This window comes from Phacochoerus africanus, chromosome 8 (genome assembly GCF_016906955.1).
Source record: "Phacochoerus africanus isolate WHEZ1 chromosome 8, ROS_Pafr_v1, whole genome shotgun sequence".
Classification (NCBI taxonomy): domain Eukaryota; kingdom Metazoa; phylum Chordata; class Mammalia; order Artiodactyla; family Suidae; genus Phacochoerus; species Phacochoerus africanus.
Window position 1 is genome coordinate 168,418,934 of NC_062551.1, and position 17,783 is coordinate 168,436,716.

Consider the following 17,783-nt stretch of genomic DNA (forward strand, 5'->3'; position numbering starts at 1 on the left):
AGTGATTTTTTTTTCCCTTTTTTTTTCTTCCTCTCTTTCCCTGCTTAATTTAATTTTAGGTAGCAGTTAGATTTTAATGCTTGTTTGTAATATGTTTTGCTTCTTTCTTGTTTTCATTCTGATTAGGAAACCTGTACATGGACTCCAGGCAAAACCTCCCTCCTTCAGTGATGCCAACCCCTGGGTATCCTCATATCCCACAAGCACTTAGCACTCCAGGAACAACGATTGCAGGTAATTGGGGCTGCGGTGTGGTGGGTACTTAGAGTGGGAAAGGCCTTAGGGGTCCCGGCAGTGACGGAGGCTGCCGCAGGCGTGAACTCCCTGTTTCGGAGGGATGGGATGCAAAGACCTGTAAAACGGAAATCCTAAGCGCCGCCTCTCAGAGGCCCCCGGGTGGGTCTCGGAAGCGTGCGCGTGTTCGGCCTGTGTTCCGTTTCTGTCTTCCTCCTCCTCTACCCACGTCGCTGCTGACGTTGCCGCCTTCCTTCCAGGCCATCACGGAGCCTTGAACCAGCAGCACGTGATGCCTTCCCAAGCCTTCCAGATGCGGCGTGCCCTGCCCCCGGATGACATCCAGGACGACTTTGATTGGGATTCCATCGTGTAGAGTTTGTTTCCCGAGGCGTCAGACCCAGTGCCACCTTTCTGCGCGGTGAGGGATGTTTGGGGACGCAGTTGAGGAGACAACGTCGCTCACCATTTTACCAATGTTAGTGAAGTTTCTTTGAAGACAATCAAGAAGAGTTTAGCCGGATGGCGTACTGCTTTTATCTGACCCAGACGAGTACCGCGTGTCCGTCTCCCTGCCAGCTGCCCTCTGTAGCTCCTGACTGTTGTGTGGTTTGAACGGCTTTTGCGTATTTGTGTCAGTTTGATGTCGACCACAAGTGCCAGACTGATTTTTCAGACAGAGCCTGTGTTGCTCCCAGCAGTTTATAGATGCCTACGTGTAAATACATGTGCAAAAACGACCGAAAGGCTTCAGCTTTTTCTAATTGGATTATTATGTCTGGAAAAGACAGTTACCGTGAGTTTGTGTTCCTTGTTAGGCTGTTTTCTGCAGGATGCTTTTCACTGATGGAGGCAGCTGAAAGGACGTAGATTATTTCAAAGCCCAGTTCCCCTTATTTAATCTCTTTCAGAAATAGGAGTGCTGAGTTCTACGCAGCAAGTCGGAGAACTCAGACTTGGATAGTCTCCAAACAGTCCAGAGGGGCGTGTGGTTCCTGGTAGCACAAAAACTGACCGAATGTTTTTTGATGCCTGGAGGAGTCTAGAGTCGATGTTGTACTTTGTCAGTGGCTGCTTTTCGAAATCCACATCGTGTGACAGTTCTAAAGGTGTGCTTGCTTAGAAGCTGGGCATCGCTTGGCATTTAAAACAAATCAATGTCTCCACATTCACTTATGTATTTATTATTCAGAAGTGTTATTTTAATATTTATTGCTGTCTTCTGTGAATACTCAACGCCTGTTGGGTATATTGAGGAGAAATGCAGTGTCTGAAAGCACAGAATTATTTTTCTTGATAAGAGTTTACAGACAAGACAATCAGAGAGAGATTGTGTCATTCTCTTTATCGTTACTCTTCTGCCATGTGAGTGTATTTCTCTATCTTCGCATTCCTGCTGATTGAGACTTACTAGCTAAATAGGATTTTCTGGAATTTGAATCAGAGTTCACTTGGTCAGCAGAACAGCAAGTTTCCCACTCATTCGGTTTCCGTTTAGGAAACACTGAAAGGAGGGTAGAGCCGCATGTGGGTTGTGTTTGCCTCCGTCTTCAGCGTAGTTGCCGTCGAGAGACCTGCTGTTTCTGTTGTCCTGTGTGCATGACGTTTGGGTCCTTTCTTTGAAATGCAGCCTGCCTCTTCGGGGTTCTTGTTAGTTGTTTTTGTTTTGTTTTATACCATATCACAGTTACTTTGCATGGATTGATTGTCTTAGTTTTCTAGAAATGGGATTTCTTTTTTAAATGAAGAGATTTTGAATTTGTTCTTTAGACCAAAAAAAAAAATATTTTTTTTTTCCCAGTTCTAGTGAGGAAACAGTATGTTCCATCAAATCAAGGAGTAATAACTGCTCACTGGTTGCTTTTTAGCATCTCTGGTCTTGATCAGCCAAGCTTATTTAAGTCACTTTAATTACCCTTTAGTGATTCCGTGGTTGAGTAATCTCGACTTGAACTAAACAGAGTCTGTGTGTGTGTGTGTGTGGTGTGTGTGTGTGCGCACGTGTGTGTGCTTGTGGATGCGTGTGGGTATTTTTTTAGTAGAGGGCGGCCTTGAATGGATCACTGGGAAGCTATAACCATGGCAGAGGCCGGCGAGCTGGGGAGAAAGGAAGGGCTTTATGTTCCTGTGGTTGGGACCTTGCTTGGCGTGAAGAAGGAAGCTCAGTTCCAGCCCCTTGGATCAGCGAATATCAGAAGATTCTGCAAAGGCAGCCAATAGGCCCTTCTCAGATGGATCCGAGGTGAGATGAGATAGCAGCCTGCAGAGTAAAGGCTTGCAAAGGGGGGGTGGTTCTCAGTAGTCTGCTTAAGTCACTGTTCTCTAGATACCAAATAGCTGTTGTGAAACTTTCCGTTGTGTGGATAGCAGCGTGCACTTTAAACAGTTTGGTATTAGAATGCAGTTGCTCGTGCTGAGTGACTCCAGCAGAAACCACTGGTGAAGACTCTACAAATTGTGTGAAGCTCATTTCCCATTTGGCAAATCATTTACTGATCTGCAGTGATCAATATTTTTGTGAGAATTTAAACTTAGCATGAATGGCCCTGGGGGCAGAGCCTCCAGCCAGACCCATCCCTCCCTTGTGATGCACGTGGTGTCCGGGGAGCCCAGGACAGGCCTTTCTCAGTGGGCTCCAGCCAGATGGGCTACCTGGTGAGGCAGTGCGTCCGTCCCAGTGGTGATGCTCATGCAGAGCAAGGTCTGTCCTGGGCTTAAATTGACTGAAGACCTTTGGGGGGAAGAATCATAACTGCATATAATCAAACAGGGGTACTCTGTCCAGGAGAATAATCCGACTGGCATTTGTGGCAGTTTCTGAAATGTCAATGTATTCATGTGTGTTCTTGTAAATACATGTCTCTCCGATGTCCTTTGAAGTGGGAGGGGATCAATCTGGGGATTATTTCAAATGGAATAGAGTATTTTGATATTGTTCATTCAGAGGGTGATGTGTACATATCTATATTGTATATATGTGATGAAAACGCATTGGCTTTTTGTGCAAACACAATCTGCTCTCTGTACTGCTGTTGGACAGTCAGTGTTTTAATGTTTCTACAGTTTTGCTATTGCACGATTTCATAACGGCACCCATTCTTTGTAACTGTTTAGTGCTGTAAAGAAATATTCCAAGTGTCATTAGGATTGTTGCTGCCAGTGATATGCATGAATGGCACTTAAAATAAATATATCATGTTAACTCTATTTACAACACCAGTTGGTCTGAGTCATTTGCCACAGTTGAGGGAACAAGATTGGAGCTTGTCCGGATGCAGAGAGCCTGCAGTCAGCCATCCCTGGGGGCCCTGGGGATCGTGTCCCACGTGCTGCTCCTCGGAACGGTCACGTTGCTATGTGTTGCACATCTCAGAGCTGAGAGGAGAGTAACACCTCCTAGAGTTGTGGAGGATTAAATTAACTAAGGCATTTAAAACGGCAGCCGGAACATGCAAAGTACTCACACTCTGTGCACCAGGTGCTGTGCCAAGTGTTGTTGCCCTCGTCGCTCGCGTGTCAGGGAGAGGCGCAGGGGAGTGGCCACCCCAGGTCCTTTGTTGGCGAGTGGCAGAGCCGGGGTCTGAATCCGGATCCTCTGAGCCCAACGGCTTTGACACCTTCCCTACTTGGAGGACTCGCCTTAGACCCCAGTCTCGCCCCCAGCACTGCCTTCCAAGAACGCTCCTTCCAAGGTGAAAGTGGAACTTCTTAACATGGGCTGCGTCCATACTGCGTCAGGCCTTCCCACGAGAGACCCAGAGATGAGAAACCCCAGTTGCTCTCTGGCGGGGGTGCAGACTTCCCCGGCCCAGTGAAGCTACAACGAAGGTGCACCCTGGCAAGGCCAGGCTCTGGGGGGGAGCAGTTAGGTCATGCCGCGAGGTCAAGCTGAGGCTGGAGCCTTCGCTTAGGAAAGCCTCGGGGTGGGCGTGGGCTCTTCGAACTGTGTCTTCAAAGGTCTTAGACAGGAGAAGGCACTTCCACTTCCACTGCTGCTCTGAGCCGGGCACGGAAGCTAGGTTGGCCTGGCGGATGGGAAGCGATCGATGGATTGCTAGTTAAGAACCGAGGACGAGCAGTCCTATGAGATGAGCGGTGCTGTCCCGACCTGAATGATGCGGAAACAGGCGCGGGGGGCTGACAATGGGCAGACCAACCACCCTGGTGGAAGTGGACTCGAAGCTGCAGCCTGTCTCACGAAGGGGAGAGCTTCCCGCCAACCCCGTGATCCTGCCCAAGACCTCTGGCTCTTTCTAACCTAACCCGACAACCCCGTCGGGTTAACCTGTTCCGTGCAGTTTTATCGATGGGACACCGAGGCTGCGCAAGGTTAACCTGCCCAAGTGCTCATAGCTCGGAGAGGACCTGGGGTGATTCCGGCCAAAAGCTCCTTTCCTCTTGCCCCCACTGCCTTCCAAAAGGGCAGCGATAGTGCCTCCGCACCCAGCGCGCGCGCACGCGTGTGTGTGTGTGTGTGTGTGTGTGTGTGTGTGTGTGTGTGTGTGTGTGAGAGAGAGAGAGAGAGAGGACCTGGAGGAGCTCTGCTTTCCTCCTGTCACATGTAAATCAGCGCCTCTGAAGGACTGTAGTAGGGCACAGTTAGATCTGGCCACTTGGGGCTGATTCAGGCCCAGCTGAAGTGTACCTTTGAGCTGATCACGTGAGAAGAGTAAAGATGCGTGTCTAATTCTTCAGGCTTTACCGCGTTACCATGTATTAAGGGCTGCTCTTTATAGATGTGGCTTTACCTGTGGAACTAACCAGTCCTGAGTGTCAGCCTTGGTGGAAGGGTTGACTGCATCGAAACGCCCCAGAGTCACAGAACTACCTCAAAAGCCTCAAGCTGGAAGGGGCCTTTGAAATCATCTAATAGAGGACCCCACTTTGCTGTTGAGAACACGGAGACCGAGAGGGAAGTGACTTTCGCTTAATCACGCATCTAGTTGGGGGGGACATTGGGGGGAGGGAGAAGTGGGGAATGTCTCTCCCTGTCAGGGATTTAAAGTTCCTACCCGCATTGTCTTACTTAATGGGCACAAGGACCTGCTGTGGGAGTGGTCCCTGCAGCTATTGCTCCGTCTTACAGAGAAGGAAACCCTTCAGAGAGGGAGCGGGTGGCACCCTGAAGGCGTTCGATCAAAGCAGCGAGTTTAATTATACCCACCTTGGAGTTCCCGTTCGATCAAAGCAGCGAGTTTAATTATACCTACCTTGGAGTTCCCGTTGTGGCTCAGTGGGTAACAAACCCGACTGGTATCCATGAGGACTCAGATCCGATCCCTGGCGTCGCTTCATGGGTGAAGGATCTGGCATTGCCGTGGGCTGTGGTGTAGGTCCCAGAGGTGGCTCAGATCTGGCACGGCTGTGGTGTAGGCCAGTGGCTACAGCTCTGACTTGACCCCTAGCTTGGGAACCTCCATATGCCGCGGGTGCAACCCTAAAAGGACCAAAAAATACACACACACACACACACAGAGTCTTGGCCAGAAAGAGGAAAAATAGAAATACATATATATGCAAATGTATGTAAATAAGTACGTATATATATTTTTTGGCCATACCCGAGGCCTGCAGAAGTTCCAGGGATCAAACCTGTGCCAAAGCCGCAGAAGTGACAATGCCAGATCCTTAACCTGCTGCACCATCGAGGGATCTCCAAGAGTGGAAACCTTCATTTGAAAACTGAGGTACGCCCGTGATGAACACGTGCCCTCGGTGAGTGTGGGGGGAGGGTTCAGACCCGAGGCCGCAGCTGATGTCTGCTTCCCTGCAGCTCTCCGCCCCCGAGCGTCTCACCACCGCGTGTCCTTTCAGTGGATAAAGATGCCATGTTCTGTACAACACTGCCCTGGATGCAAGACTAACCAAGAAGCAGGGCAAGTGGCCGCGTGGGGGTTATTGAGATGCCATGTGTATCCTAACACGCTGCCTTCCTAAAGGTTTTCCAGAAAATTCTGGACTTAATTCCCTGTGTCTCTCCCTCCACGTGATAAAACAACTAGTCAACATTTGCAAAGCACACATCCGCACCAGAGCCAGAGTCCAACCCAAGGCCAGGGCTGCTCGGACCCTAGCCCTCAAGCCGTGCCCTGGAGCGACACGGATCCCAGAAGTCCAGGGAGGGGCCGCCGCCCTGTATTCCTTGTTGCTTCATATTCCTTGTTCCAGGTGCTGGATGGAGGTGATCAAATCTGCCTTTCACATCAGCTGCGTGGTAGTTACTGTTGTCATCAACCTACTGCAAGTGAATAGTCTTGAGCTGCAGAGAGACTCTGAGTCACCTGTCCTGGGCCGTCAGCTCATAAGGGGTAGAGGTGATGAGAGCTGGAGCCGGAGAGCTGGGATTCCAGGTCCAGGCCATCCAGCCCCAGTGTCTACACCCTGCACTGCGCCGCGCTCTCAGTCCCCACCGGGCCGAGGACGAGGCCTTAGGACCAAGCCGTGCGGCCCCAGTGAGCATCAGAGGCCACCAGAGGGCGCAGGGCTGCCGGCTGTGCACCCTGGAAGGGGTCCTTCACCACCGGGGCTGTGATCCCTCCTCCGCAGCCCCCAGAGCCGGGGGCTCCTAAAGACAGACGGGAAGGGACCCCAGGGGCCAGCGCTCCGAATCTGCTCCCGCATCAGGGCTTGCTGGAGGGGGTCGAGGAGCCTCTCTAGGTTTCAGCAGTGGACATCCTGGTGGGTCCCACTGCAGAGGGGCCTCTGAGCTGCTGCCCAGCCCTCCTGAGGCCCACGGCCACCTACTCCGAGGTCGGGGGGGACAGTCGCCCCGCCATCCACCCCAGCTCTGAGTCTCCTGAGGCGCTGCTTTGCTAGGACGGGTCGATGCCTCGTTGAGGCAGGTGTGGGGAGGACTGCGGCCGGGCCAGCCACGCACCTGGGCGGCGGGCGGCTGCCCTTGTCCTCCCAGCCCTGGCGCTGCGCCCCCCGCCCCCGCCCCATCGCCTCCTGCGGTCGCCGTGCACGTTATGATTATTGCCACCATTTGCCAGGCCCTGTGCCTGGTTTTTGCCAGCCCTGGTCTGAGTAAGCACACTCCCAGCTGCCTTGGAGGTGGGTGTCATTATCTCCCTTTTACGGCTGGACATTGCCACTCAGAGAGGTGAAGTCATCTGCTCAAGGTCACAGCCAGCGAGCGGCTGGCGAGGGGATGGGAACCCAGGGCCGCCTCGCTGCGGGCTGCTCTTCGCCCCGAGGCCCACGGCCCCTTCCGCCCCCCCCAGCGCCCTTGACCTCCCTCAGGACCCGTCATCGCACCCACCCCACCCCGCCCCACCCACCCCACCCTGGCACAGGGCCTGCGCTGACGTCACTGTGGGTGAATGCCACCCCTCTCATGATGCAGCCCCCGAAAGGTCAGAGAGGCCACTTCCTGTCCCAGACAGTGGCAGTAAAGACAGCAGAGGACACGTCCCACGCTTTCTGTGCCTCAGTGACGAGCACAGACAGACGCCCTCCTGGGAACAGTCCTCTGGTTCTGCGTGCGAGTGTGTGAGCGCGTGAGCTCTGTGTGTGTGTGTGTCCTGGCAGTCAGGGTAACTGCAGGTGCTGGTGTGACTGCACGCGGTCCCGTGTGCACACAGCACTGGGTGTCAGTGTGTGTGAGCGCGTGTGTCTGTGCCTGGCGGTGTGATTGGGTCACCGGTGTGACTGCGGCGTGCGCCTTGGCATGTCTGCGAGGGACTGTAAGCCGCGGACCGGAGTGGAAGCACTCTGCCGGGAGGGAGGGTGGGAGACGGCGCGACACTGGGCCCAGGCTGCCTCCTCCCTCCCTCGCCTTGTCAGCCACTCGAGCCTCCCCAGTGGCCCAGGCCCTCGGAGACGCTTGCCTGGGACAGAGCTGGGTTCCCAGGAGCTGTCAAGATCGGGGCCCGTGAGTCCCGCACGGATGAACCCCTGCCTTTTCTCCTTACGTCCTGGCCCTGCCCGGTCTCTGCCCCTCCGCCCGTGGCCCTTTGGAGGCCCACGTCTATGCACACCTGCTTCTGCCCCCAGGTCGCCCAAGCTTCCTGGCCGGGCCAGAAGCCGGTCCGTTGTGAGCTGCCAGTTGGCGGTGGAGCGTGGCCCCTGCTGGCTTCAAAGCCAGGAAAAACAAAACAACAAAACAGCAAAACATGAGGCAATAGAAAGAACACTGATGCTGGACTCAGAAGAATCTAGAATTGCATTTGGGCAAGACATGGCCCTTTCTGAGCTTCGGTTTCCTCGTCTGTAAAATGGGATGAAAGGCCATCCCTCAAAGTGGGGACGGAGGGGCCGTGAGAAGTCAGACGGAGGCAGCCAGCAGGGCCCTGGCACGTGGAAGGTCCCAAGGACCCAGCTACCTCCCTGGCTGCGCCCACGCCTCTCCCACAGGCCGGGACCCACGCGTTCCCAAGTGCACCGCTGCCCTCCTGGCCCCGGGCGGCTGCCGCGCCCCGACGGTCCGCTCCCGACACCAAGGCCCGGGCAGACCTTCTAAATCCCAGCTCTTCCCATGCACGCACCCCCTTCGCCGGCTTCCCCGTCACCAGGAAAAGGGCAAAAGGCCCTTGCCCCCTCCCCTTATGTTGTCTTTTGTGTTTTTAGGGCCGAACCCGTGGTGTATGGAGGTTCCCAGTCTAGGGGTCTAATCGGAGCGGTAGCCGCTGGCCTACACCACAGCCACAGCAACGCCGGATCCTTAACCCACGGAGCAAGGCCAGGGATTGAACTCGCGTCCTCATAGATCCTAGTCAGGTTCGTTACCGCTGAGCCATGACAGGAAGTCCCCTCTTCCTGGTTTTTTTCTTTTGGTCTTTTTGCCATTTCTTGGGCCGCTCCCCGCGGCATGTGGAGGTTCCCAGGCTAGGAATCTTATCGGAGCTGTAGCCACCGGCCTACGCCAGAGCCACAGCAACTCGGGATCCGAGCCGCGTCTGCAACCTACACCACAGCTCACGGCAACGCCGGATCGTTAACCCACTGAGCAAGGGCAGGGACCAAACCCACAACCTCATGGTTCCCAGCTGGATTCGTTAACCACTGCGCCACGACGGGAACTCCCTCTTCCTGGTTTCTAAAGCCACCTGGCTGCTCACCCACAGCTCTCTTGACACCCTCTCTGCTTCAGCCTGTCTGCCCTCCCCTCCCCTCTCTGTGGGTTCAGATCCTCCCACTGATCAAAGCCCAGTTCAAATGCCACCTCATCTGGTGACATCCCAGGACCAAGCCCTGGGGACTTTCTCTCCTGGCTCTCCCATGCTTCCCCGGAGCCTCAGGGAGCCTGTGCCCGTGTCCTATCTGCCCACCTGCCGGCAGGCTCAGGGCTTGTGCAGGTTGCCCTCCTTCCCTGACAGCCTTTGGGTGCAGTCGGCTGTCTCGGTGGCCAGTGCCCAGGGCCGGCTGGGGGCGGGGCAGGGGGAGGCAGCTGCTGCCCCGACATGTGGGGAGCAGATGGTGAACGGGGCTCCCCAGCACCTTGTCCCACCCGGGCCACAGGGATGTGAGATGACACCGCTGAGCAAACAGTCAGACACGCCCTCTGTCCACTCCCCAGCTGCCCCTCAGAGCATCAAGGGAAACACCTGCCCACCCCAGCGCCTGGGGCAGGGGAGGGGACCCTCCACCGCCACCTGGACTTGGGCACCAGCCAGGAGCCTTCTAATTCCCACTCAGTCATCCACATTCTCTGCGGTGCTGGGCACGGTCTCCCGGGAGACTCAGTTTCCTCCTCTGTAAAATGGGGCATCGCAGACCTGTGTCCTGTCTGACTCTGTGGCTGTGCCTTTCGCCTTCCGCTTCCCCAGAGATGGGGTTCTAGCGCCCAGAAGACAGGGCAGGAGGTATGAACCAAGGAGAAGTTTAAGCTTTTCTTTGGCGCTTGTGAGAACTGGTCTCTGTTCTGGAATTTACAGCTTTGTGACTGCAGCTGGTGCCAAGTCCACCTGGCAATGGGTGTGAAAGATTGTGCCTCCCTATGGGCTGAGCCAGCCCCACGTGTGAATCTCTACTTCCCTCTCTGCTGGCCGGGTGCCCCGGTGCCCAATGCCATGGGTACAACAAGGGCCTGGGCTTCTGTCCAAATCCTCAGGAGAGTTGTGGGTTCTTTCTGTCTGTCTGTCTGTCTGTCTGTCTGTCTCTCTCCCCCCTCCTTCCTTCCTTCCTTCCTTCCTTTTGCTTTTTAGGGCCACACCCACAGCATGTAGACGTCCCGAGGCTAAGGGTTGAATTGGAGCTACACCCGCCGGCCTACGCCACAGTCACAGCAACACCGGATCCCTGACCCACAGAGAGAGGCCAGGGATTGAACCCTCATTCTCATGGATACTAGTAGGATTCGTTTCTGCTTCGCCACGATGCGAACTCCAGGAAAGCCATGATTTCTTCATCTCTCTGGGCTTCGGTGCACCCACCTCGAAAACGGAGCTCTAGGCGTTCCCGTTGTGGCTTGGCAGTACCGACCCTGACTACTATCTGTGAGGATGCGGGTTCGATCCCTGGCCTCACTCAGTGGGTTAAGGATCCAGCATTGCTGTGAGCTGTGGTGCAGGTCGCAGGTGCAGCTCAGATCTGGTGGCTGTGGCTGTGGCTGTGGCGTAGGATTCGACCCCCAGCCTGGGAACTTCCGCATGCCTTCCAGGCCTTTCTTCTGGCGTCAGCTGAGGCCTCCAGCCTGCAGGGAAGCATAACCGAGGCCCAGGAGGTCTGGCCCTTCGTCACCCGACGTTAACGGACACGCTGGAACCAGGTCAAGGTCACCCAAACCCAAGAGTTCAACAACCTCCAGACCAAGAGCATCCTCCCCAAGACCAGAGGGCACCCCAAGAGCAGGGAGCACCTCGGCAGCTGCCGGGAGTGGGCGAGGGGTGGCGGGGCGGCAGGGGCGAGTCTGGGTTCCACACCTGGAAAGCACTTCGCCTGGAGCAGGCGCCTGAGAAACATCCACCGCTATTTTTCATGTTGTGACTGTTACAACGTCGCCCCCTTCCTGGTCTCCGGAGGGCTCGGCGGAAGCCGCTAAGGGCTGGGCCTTGGGGGAGGCCTGGGGCCAGGACGGGGCACATGCCAGGCTGGGCCTTCAGGAGCTCCCAGGAGGGTGGGCAGGACACGGTTTGGGAAGGGTTAGAATGGGAGAGCACAGGAGGCTGGCGGAGCCCAGAGGAGCTGGGCTGGTCTTGACACAAGCTTGCTGGTCTTGGAAGTGAGGGAAGCCCTCTAGACAATCCCAAATTTGCCATGTAGTTTTTATTGTCTCCAGAGTCCCTCTGCAAAAACTGAGTCTGGGAAGGGCCCACAGCTATGCACGGACAGAGCCGGCACTCTAACCCGGGGCTCCCCCCTCCAGAGCTGAAGCTGCCCCGCTACAGCACCCTGGGTCTGGGCCCCTTCTTCCCGGCCACTCCTGGGGAGTCTTTTGGGATCCTGGCTACAGGGCGAGCAGGGGTCTGACCATGATGGGCCGTGGATGCCAGGCCAGGGAGACTGGGTAACCATCAAAGGGTTTTCACAGGTGGAAAGGCAGGCAGAGGAGGCCCGGCCTGGAAGACTCTGGCAGTTCAAGGGTTTGCCAAAAAAGGTGGCCTTGGGTGTAGGGAGCTCAAACAACCCAGACCCACTTGCTACCCGTAAGGAATGATGAGGGGCGTGGGGTGCTGGGGACCAAGGCCACGGGACTCAGGTGTGGGCCAGGGAGCCGGAAGCCTGAGGTTCGAGAAGGCCCCACGATCCAGCAGCTTCGATGCAGGAGAGGAGGGAGGGGGCCTGAACGCACACCTGGGCCCTGGCTGGGCCAGGGCATCGGCGGGGGAGGCAGGGAGGGAGGGGTGCCAGTTCCCATTTCCCAGGGCAGGTGTTGGAGGGAGGGCTGGCCAGGGCAGGGCCTTCAAGGGCTGAGGCCCAGGAGCCGTTTCCTCTTTCCCACAGTGTGGAGTTACGTCACTCCTGCGCACACCCCCGCCCCACCCCCACCCCTGCCCCCAACCCGGTGAGCCCGGGCCGAGGGGGTATGCCAGAAAGAAGCTTCAAGAACCGAAGCGCCCCTGCCCTTTAACCAAACCCCGCTGTCCCTTAGGAGCGGAAAGACTGAAGCACCAAAGGGAGCCAGAGGCAGGGCTCCTTCAGCCCCGAGCGGCCTCAGGGAACCCCATCCTTCACGCCACACCAAGTCCCAATGCAGCCTGAGTCTCGCGCATAACCCCAGGTCCAACCCGCCAGAAACCCGCCCCCACCCACACCTCCAAGTTCAACCGCAGACTTGACGCCAACCTCAATCTTCCAAAGCATCCTAACCAGACCCCAAATCAACCTCCACATCGGTTACATTCCCACGTCGACCCAATCTCACGGCACCCCCAGATTCCAAACCCAAGCCTGACGCTTGCCCCATCCCCGAGCTCAGCTCCATCCTGACCCCAGCCCCAGCCGGAACCCTAACTTGAACTCCAGTCACGATCTGCTCCTTGGTCTTGTCCTAACATAACCCTCATCCCAGCTCGCCGCCTAAGACTGATCTGGGCCCAGCTGTCCCTCTAACCCAGCTCAAGTCCGATTCCAGTCCCAGCACCCACCTCGGCGGCACTCCTGAGCCATGCCTGGCTCGCCTCCATCCCGAACACAATACATTCTGCCCTAAACACATCTCTAGCCTCGCTTCCAACCCAAACTCCATCCGTAACGCTAACATGCCCGATCCCATCCCTAACCCTCCATGGGTGCTCACGCCCCCCCACTCTTGGCCAGCAGAGGCCACCATGTGCTGGACTGGACCTGTAGACCTCAGCATACACACACACACACACACACACACACACACACACACACACGCGCACACACGAGAAGGGGGGGAAACGCAGGCCGGTTCTGAGGACTGGCCTAGAAGAGCAGGGAGGCCAGGTGTTCCCTGCCCCTCCCTTGGGCTGAACCTTCTGGAAGCTCCCTCCCGTTCCCCCTCGGGATTGACTCCCCACTCGGGCACTCCCACCCCGAGCCCTTTTCTGCAGAGGTGTCCTGGCCTCCAGCCAAACCGTCTGTGGATTAGAACAGAGCTGCTCCCAGGCTTCCCTCTCTCCCTGTCCTGGGGCTCTGCTCGCAAAAGAACACGATGAGCCCACACAGGCGGCAGGCAGGGCTCGGTCCTCACGGAGGCCAGGGTCTAGAGGGGCAGAGACACACATGCGAGTCACCCAATTCAGCAAAATCCTCGTAGATGACTATACCTGGTTCTGTGGGAACGAAGGTCATTTAGCTGGGGATGCAGTGGGGGTTCTTGGATCTGGGTCTTAAAGTTTAAGTAGGAGTTCCCCTCGTGACAAGGAAGGAAAAGCCTTGCAGGCAGATGGAACAGCATATTCAAAGGCAGGGATGGTGGGAGAGTCGAGCCTCCCAGGAAGGGCCAGAGTGGGAGAGAGTAGGCTGGCTTAGTTGGGGGAGGCGGAGCACAAGGGGGGGAGCACAAGGGGGGTGTTCAAGGAGCCAGGGGCAAGGGAATCGGGGGGCGGGGGCAGGGCTCATTCGAGGATGATCTGAGGCCGCAGGACAGGCAGGACAGTAGGCTCAGCACAGGATGAGCACAGGCTGTGGCTCAGACGGCAGGTGGTCCGCAGAGGGGCCATCGGGGACCAGGAGCTGCCGCCGCTGTTGATCAAAGTAATAACAACTGAAGGATCTTTTACGGAACGCTTTCTGTGTGGCGGGGAAAGCAGTTTTATGACCTCAACTCATTCTCACATAATCCCCTGAGGCGTGTATCCTTATATCGGTCCCCCCAGAGGACACAAGAGGTGCTGACGACATTCGGAGAGGGAGGCAGTCTGCCAAACCCACACACCTCGAAGTGGGGCGGTAGGTGAGACTTGAACCCAGGCCTGTGGGTGCCGAGCTGAGTCCTCCCTCAAAGCCCCGGTGGCCAAATCTAGTACCTGCCTCGGTCGGTCATCTTACCTCTCAGCTCCGGACCCCCTTGCAACTTCCTCCTCCCCCCAGGCCGATGTGCTCCCATTTCCCTAATCATGCCAAGCTTACCCACCTCCCTGCTGTCCGCCTGTTAAGCATCCTTCGCGAAGCGGCCTTCCACCTTCAGCCCCTTCTCTAAGAAACGCTCCCCCCCACCCCACCCCCGCCCCCGTGCTCTCAAATTTGGCCCTGGCACACCCTCCTTTGGGAAATCTTTCTGAACTGCCCTGCCCCCGGGGCTGGGTGAGTGGCCCTTCCACTCCCCGTGCCCACGGGCTCCCTGCTCAGCACCCTGCCTTTTGCCACTGCCTGGGCCTCCCTCCTTAAGGGCAGGGCTGGCACCTGGCACCTGGCCCGGCCCAGAGCAGTGGTCCGTGAGGGAGTGGATGAACGCAGGACCCAGCTCAGCTGTGGGTGAAAGTGGGAGCCCAGGGAGGGGCCAGGGCTCTGCCAGCCTCCACTTTCTGATCCCTTATCAGCCAGGGCTGTCTCGAGGCTTATCTGATAAGAGTTGAGTTGATAAGCCAGCAGATGAGATGCGGACAAAGACCGCTGAGTTACTCAGTAACCCCGCCTGCTTTAAAAGTCCCACTGCCTTCCCCTGCATCCAGACCTGGCCACTCCTCTCTCCCGGGTGCTGCTGCCATGAACACCTTCCTGCTCCCCACACTGTGCCTCCTCGGGGTCTGGGCTGCCCTAGCAGGTGGAGTCACGGTAAAGGTACGTTCTCTGCCTCTAAGGTGGCCCAGCCGGCTCTCTGCCCCAGCCGGCTCTCTGCCCCAGCCGGCTCTACCTCCAGGCCCAGAGGAAAACACCCCTTCCTGGGGGCTGGAATTGGGGGGATATGTCTAAGGCTTGGTTCTTCCTCAGGGACCCTATTCGCAGCCCTGCCTCTTACAGTTTCCACTTCCATCTTGCTAAGGAGAAAGACCATCAGGTAGAGAGAAGAGAACTAACAACGTGGGAAAGGTTGGCCAATTTACAGGGCTCGCCCTGGGTCAGGCTCCTCCAGGACCTCACTGCAGCCTTAGGAAGAGGGGTTATTCGTCCCTTTTTTTCAGAGCCTCAGAAAGATTCTGTAACTGGCCATAGGCACCTGGTTGGGAAGTCGAGGGGCTATAGATTCAGCTCCAGATCTTCCTCTTCATTCCTGCCCTCAGCCAGCGCACTGGCCTGGATCTCAGGAATCACCTGGACATCCTGGAGGTCCTGACAGAAGGGTGTGCCCACTGGGGCGGGTGGCAGGCCAGTCTGGTACCTGGCAGGGTCCCCACTCTCTGTCACAGCCAGGCTCCAGGAGGCCTGTTACTGCTTCTCAAACATCACCCAGGCAGCAGGCTGGAGCTGGGGGGCAGGTGAGGAGCCCACACTGCCCTCAGGCAGGGTGAAGACAGACTGGGCATGGCCACGTGGGATCAGGATGCCTGCTCCCAAAGTCAGCACGGTGCCCACTAATAGGCACCTGCTGTTTCCCTGACACTTGACATCTGCTTTCTTCATTCCTCATATAACATGCAGAACCTAGGCTCCCAGAACACATGCCCTACCCATGGTCCTGGTTGCAGAGCCAAAGCGGGACTCAAACCCCAGTGTCCCACGCTAAGGCCTCAACTCTGCCCACCCACCGCGGGTCCCCTCCTACCGCCTCGCAGGGGAGCACCTGACTCCCATGTGCTGCACACACTGCTTGAGCGCCACTGGGGCTGCCAAGGGGCGGTCCTCGGGGAAGTGGCCGGGGAGCAGGCTGCAGCCTGGCCTCACCCTCCGGACATGTCTCTCAGGATGGAGAGTTCTCCTTCTCCCTGGAGTCAGTGAAGAAGCTCAAGGACCTCCAGGAGCTCCAGAAGCCCAGGAACCCAAGAAATCTTGATGGACCCATCATTCCCATTCTCTGTAATTCCCCGAAGTTTCCCGAAGAACTCAAGCCCATCTGCCAGAAGCCCAACGCCGAGGAGATCTTCGAAAGGCTGGGTGAGTCGCCTCCTCTCTGAAGGGTGTGGTCCGGGAATTCCCTGATTGGCGGCACTGCAAGGAGAAGGCGTGATCTGATTGGTGGATGCCGAGGACGGGCTCTGCTCGGATTGGTGGGTCTGCGAAGCCTGCCGCTGTCAGGTCTTGGTTCTCCTGGTCTCTGCTGCAGCACCTTTCAGGGCAGCATCTCCGCTCTGCTTGGCCGGCTCGCGTGGCACTTAGAGCCCCGCTGGTCAGAGAGGACGGGCCTGGGTCTCTCCTGGGTGGCGGATGCCCGACCTCTGGCTCAAGGGAGGGCGGGAGCTTTGGGGAGGGGACGCTCTTCTCACGGGGCCTCCATCTCTCCGGTCCAGAGACCATCGCCCAGGACCCGAGCACGTGTGAGATTTGTGCCTATGCTGCCTGCGCGGGATGCTAGGACGGCCAGGGCTCGCTGTCTTCTTTCCCACCCCCGCAGGGCGCTTCGCATCCCCGCAGCTCCACCTGCCCAGACGGGAGGAGCGAGGAGGGGGCAGGCTGGGGCGGCCCAGGCCCTGCCCCCATCCGAGCTGCCGGTGCTTCCCAAGATCCACTCCCCCACCCATGGCTAATAAACCAGATTCTAGAGTCCTGCTGGTGTGGTTTTCGTTCCTTCTTTCCTCCATCAGTCTATCATCATCCCATTTTATGGATGCCTGCCCCGCCCTCGACAGCTCAGGGTTTACTGTGCCAAGTGCCAGGATCCCACTCTTCCTGCTAAGCCACTACCTCCGGGGGAGGTCCCCAGGCACAGACACCGAGGGGACTTGAATTCACAGACCACCAAGGGGGCAGGTGGAACCTCTGTTTTTCTTTCATGACCCCTGGGGTCCCCAAGGCCACGAAGCCACATGTGAGCTGGTTTGAATGACCGACACCGACCCTGAGGGGTTCTGACACGAGCCCCTAGCTGAAGAGTATTCAAGGGGCCTCGGGATCTGCCCCCGCTGCTGACCACTTCAGCGCTGCCCCCTGCCCTCCCCCAGGGCTCATGCCCCCGCCCAGAGCTCTCAGCATGTCCTCGGCTCCTCTCACCTCTGCTCTGCTCCACTTCTCACACTCCTGGCCACGTGACTCCGGCTGAGGCGCCGAGGCCTCCCTACCTGCCTCTCCTCAGAGGGTGGCCTCCCCCACCCTCCCGGGAGGAGCAATTTTGCTCTCCCACCCCCATCCTTGCTACTCTCTGGGCACGTCAATCACCCACACCTCCCGCTCCGCCCGGGCTGCCCTGTGGTGGAGTGGCTTCTGTGTCTGGGGACGTCTCTCTGACCCCAGGGCAGATGGAGCCCGCCACGAGACGGATCCTCCATAACACGGGGACAGGGGCAAACAAGAGCAGCCTGGATCCAGCCCTGCGTTCCTGCCCAGGTCTTCCACATACCGCGTGACATTAGGAAAGTCACATTTTCCCCTCTGAGCCTCCTTCTCCTCCCCTGAGAAACTGGGATAGTGATTGGAGCTGCCTGGCAGGCAAGGTGAAAGTAGTGCAGGTAAATGTGTGGTGCAGGCGAAGTTCAGGCCAAGCACAAACATGTGGGAATTCAATAAAGGTTGTGAAAATAACCGCAACAACAAAGAAAGAGAAAAAGAAAGAAAGAAGAAAGAAAGAAAGAAGGAAGAAGGAAGGAAGGAAAAGGAAGAAGGAAGGA

The 17,783-nt window shown here is 57.0% G+C and overlaps 2 protein-coding genes across 4 annotated transcripts in view; both read left to right on the forward strand.

The window, feature by feature from the left end:
- FOXJ3 (forkhead box J3) overlaps positions 1–3,441 on the forward strand; it is a 138,816-nt gene extending 135,375 nt beyond the window's left edge. For all 3 annotated transcript variants that reach the window (XM_047789525.1, XM_047789526.1, XM_047789527.1), the window contains 2 exons: positions 127–234; positions 495–3,441. In XM_047789525.1, the coding sequence (XP_047645481.1) occupies positions 127–234; positions 495–610 (224 nt within the window). In that variant the 3' untranslated portion in view covers positions 611–3,441. The remainder of the gene's footprint in view (positions 1–126; positions 235–494) is intronic.
- An 11,301-nt stretch (positions 3,442–14,742) lies between these two features.
- Positions 14,743–16,725, forward strand: GUCA2A (guanylate cyclase activator 2A). Its single transcript, XM_047792792.1, has 3 exons — positions 14,743–14,865; positions 15,927–16,116; positions 16,470–16,725. Exons 1-3 carry the CDS (start codon positions 14,791–14,793, stop codon positions 16,532–16,534), a joined length of 330 nt encoding a protein of 109 aa, XP_047648748.1. The 5' UTR covers positions 14,743–14,790; the 3' UTR covers positions 16,535–16,725.
- The last annotated feature ends 1,058 nt before the right edge of the window (positions 16,726–17,783 follow it).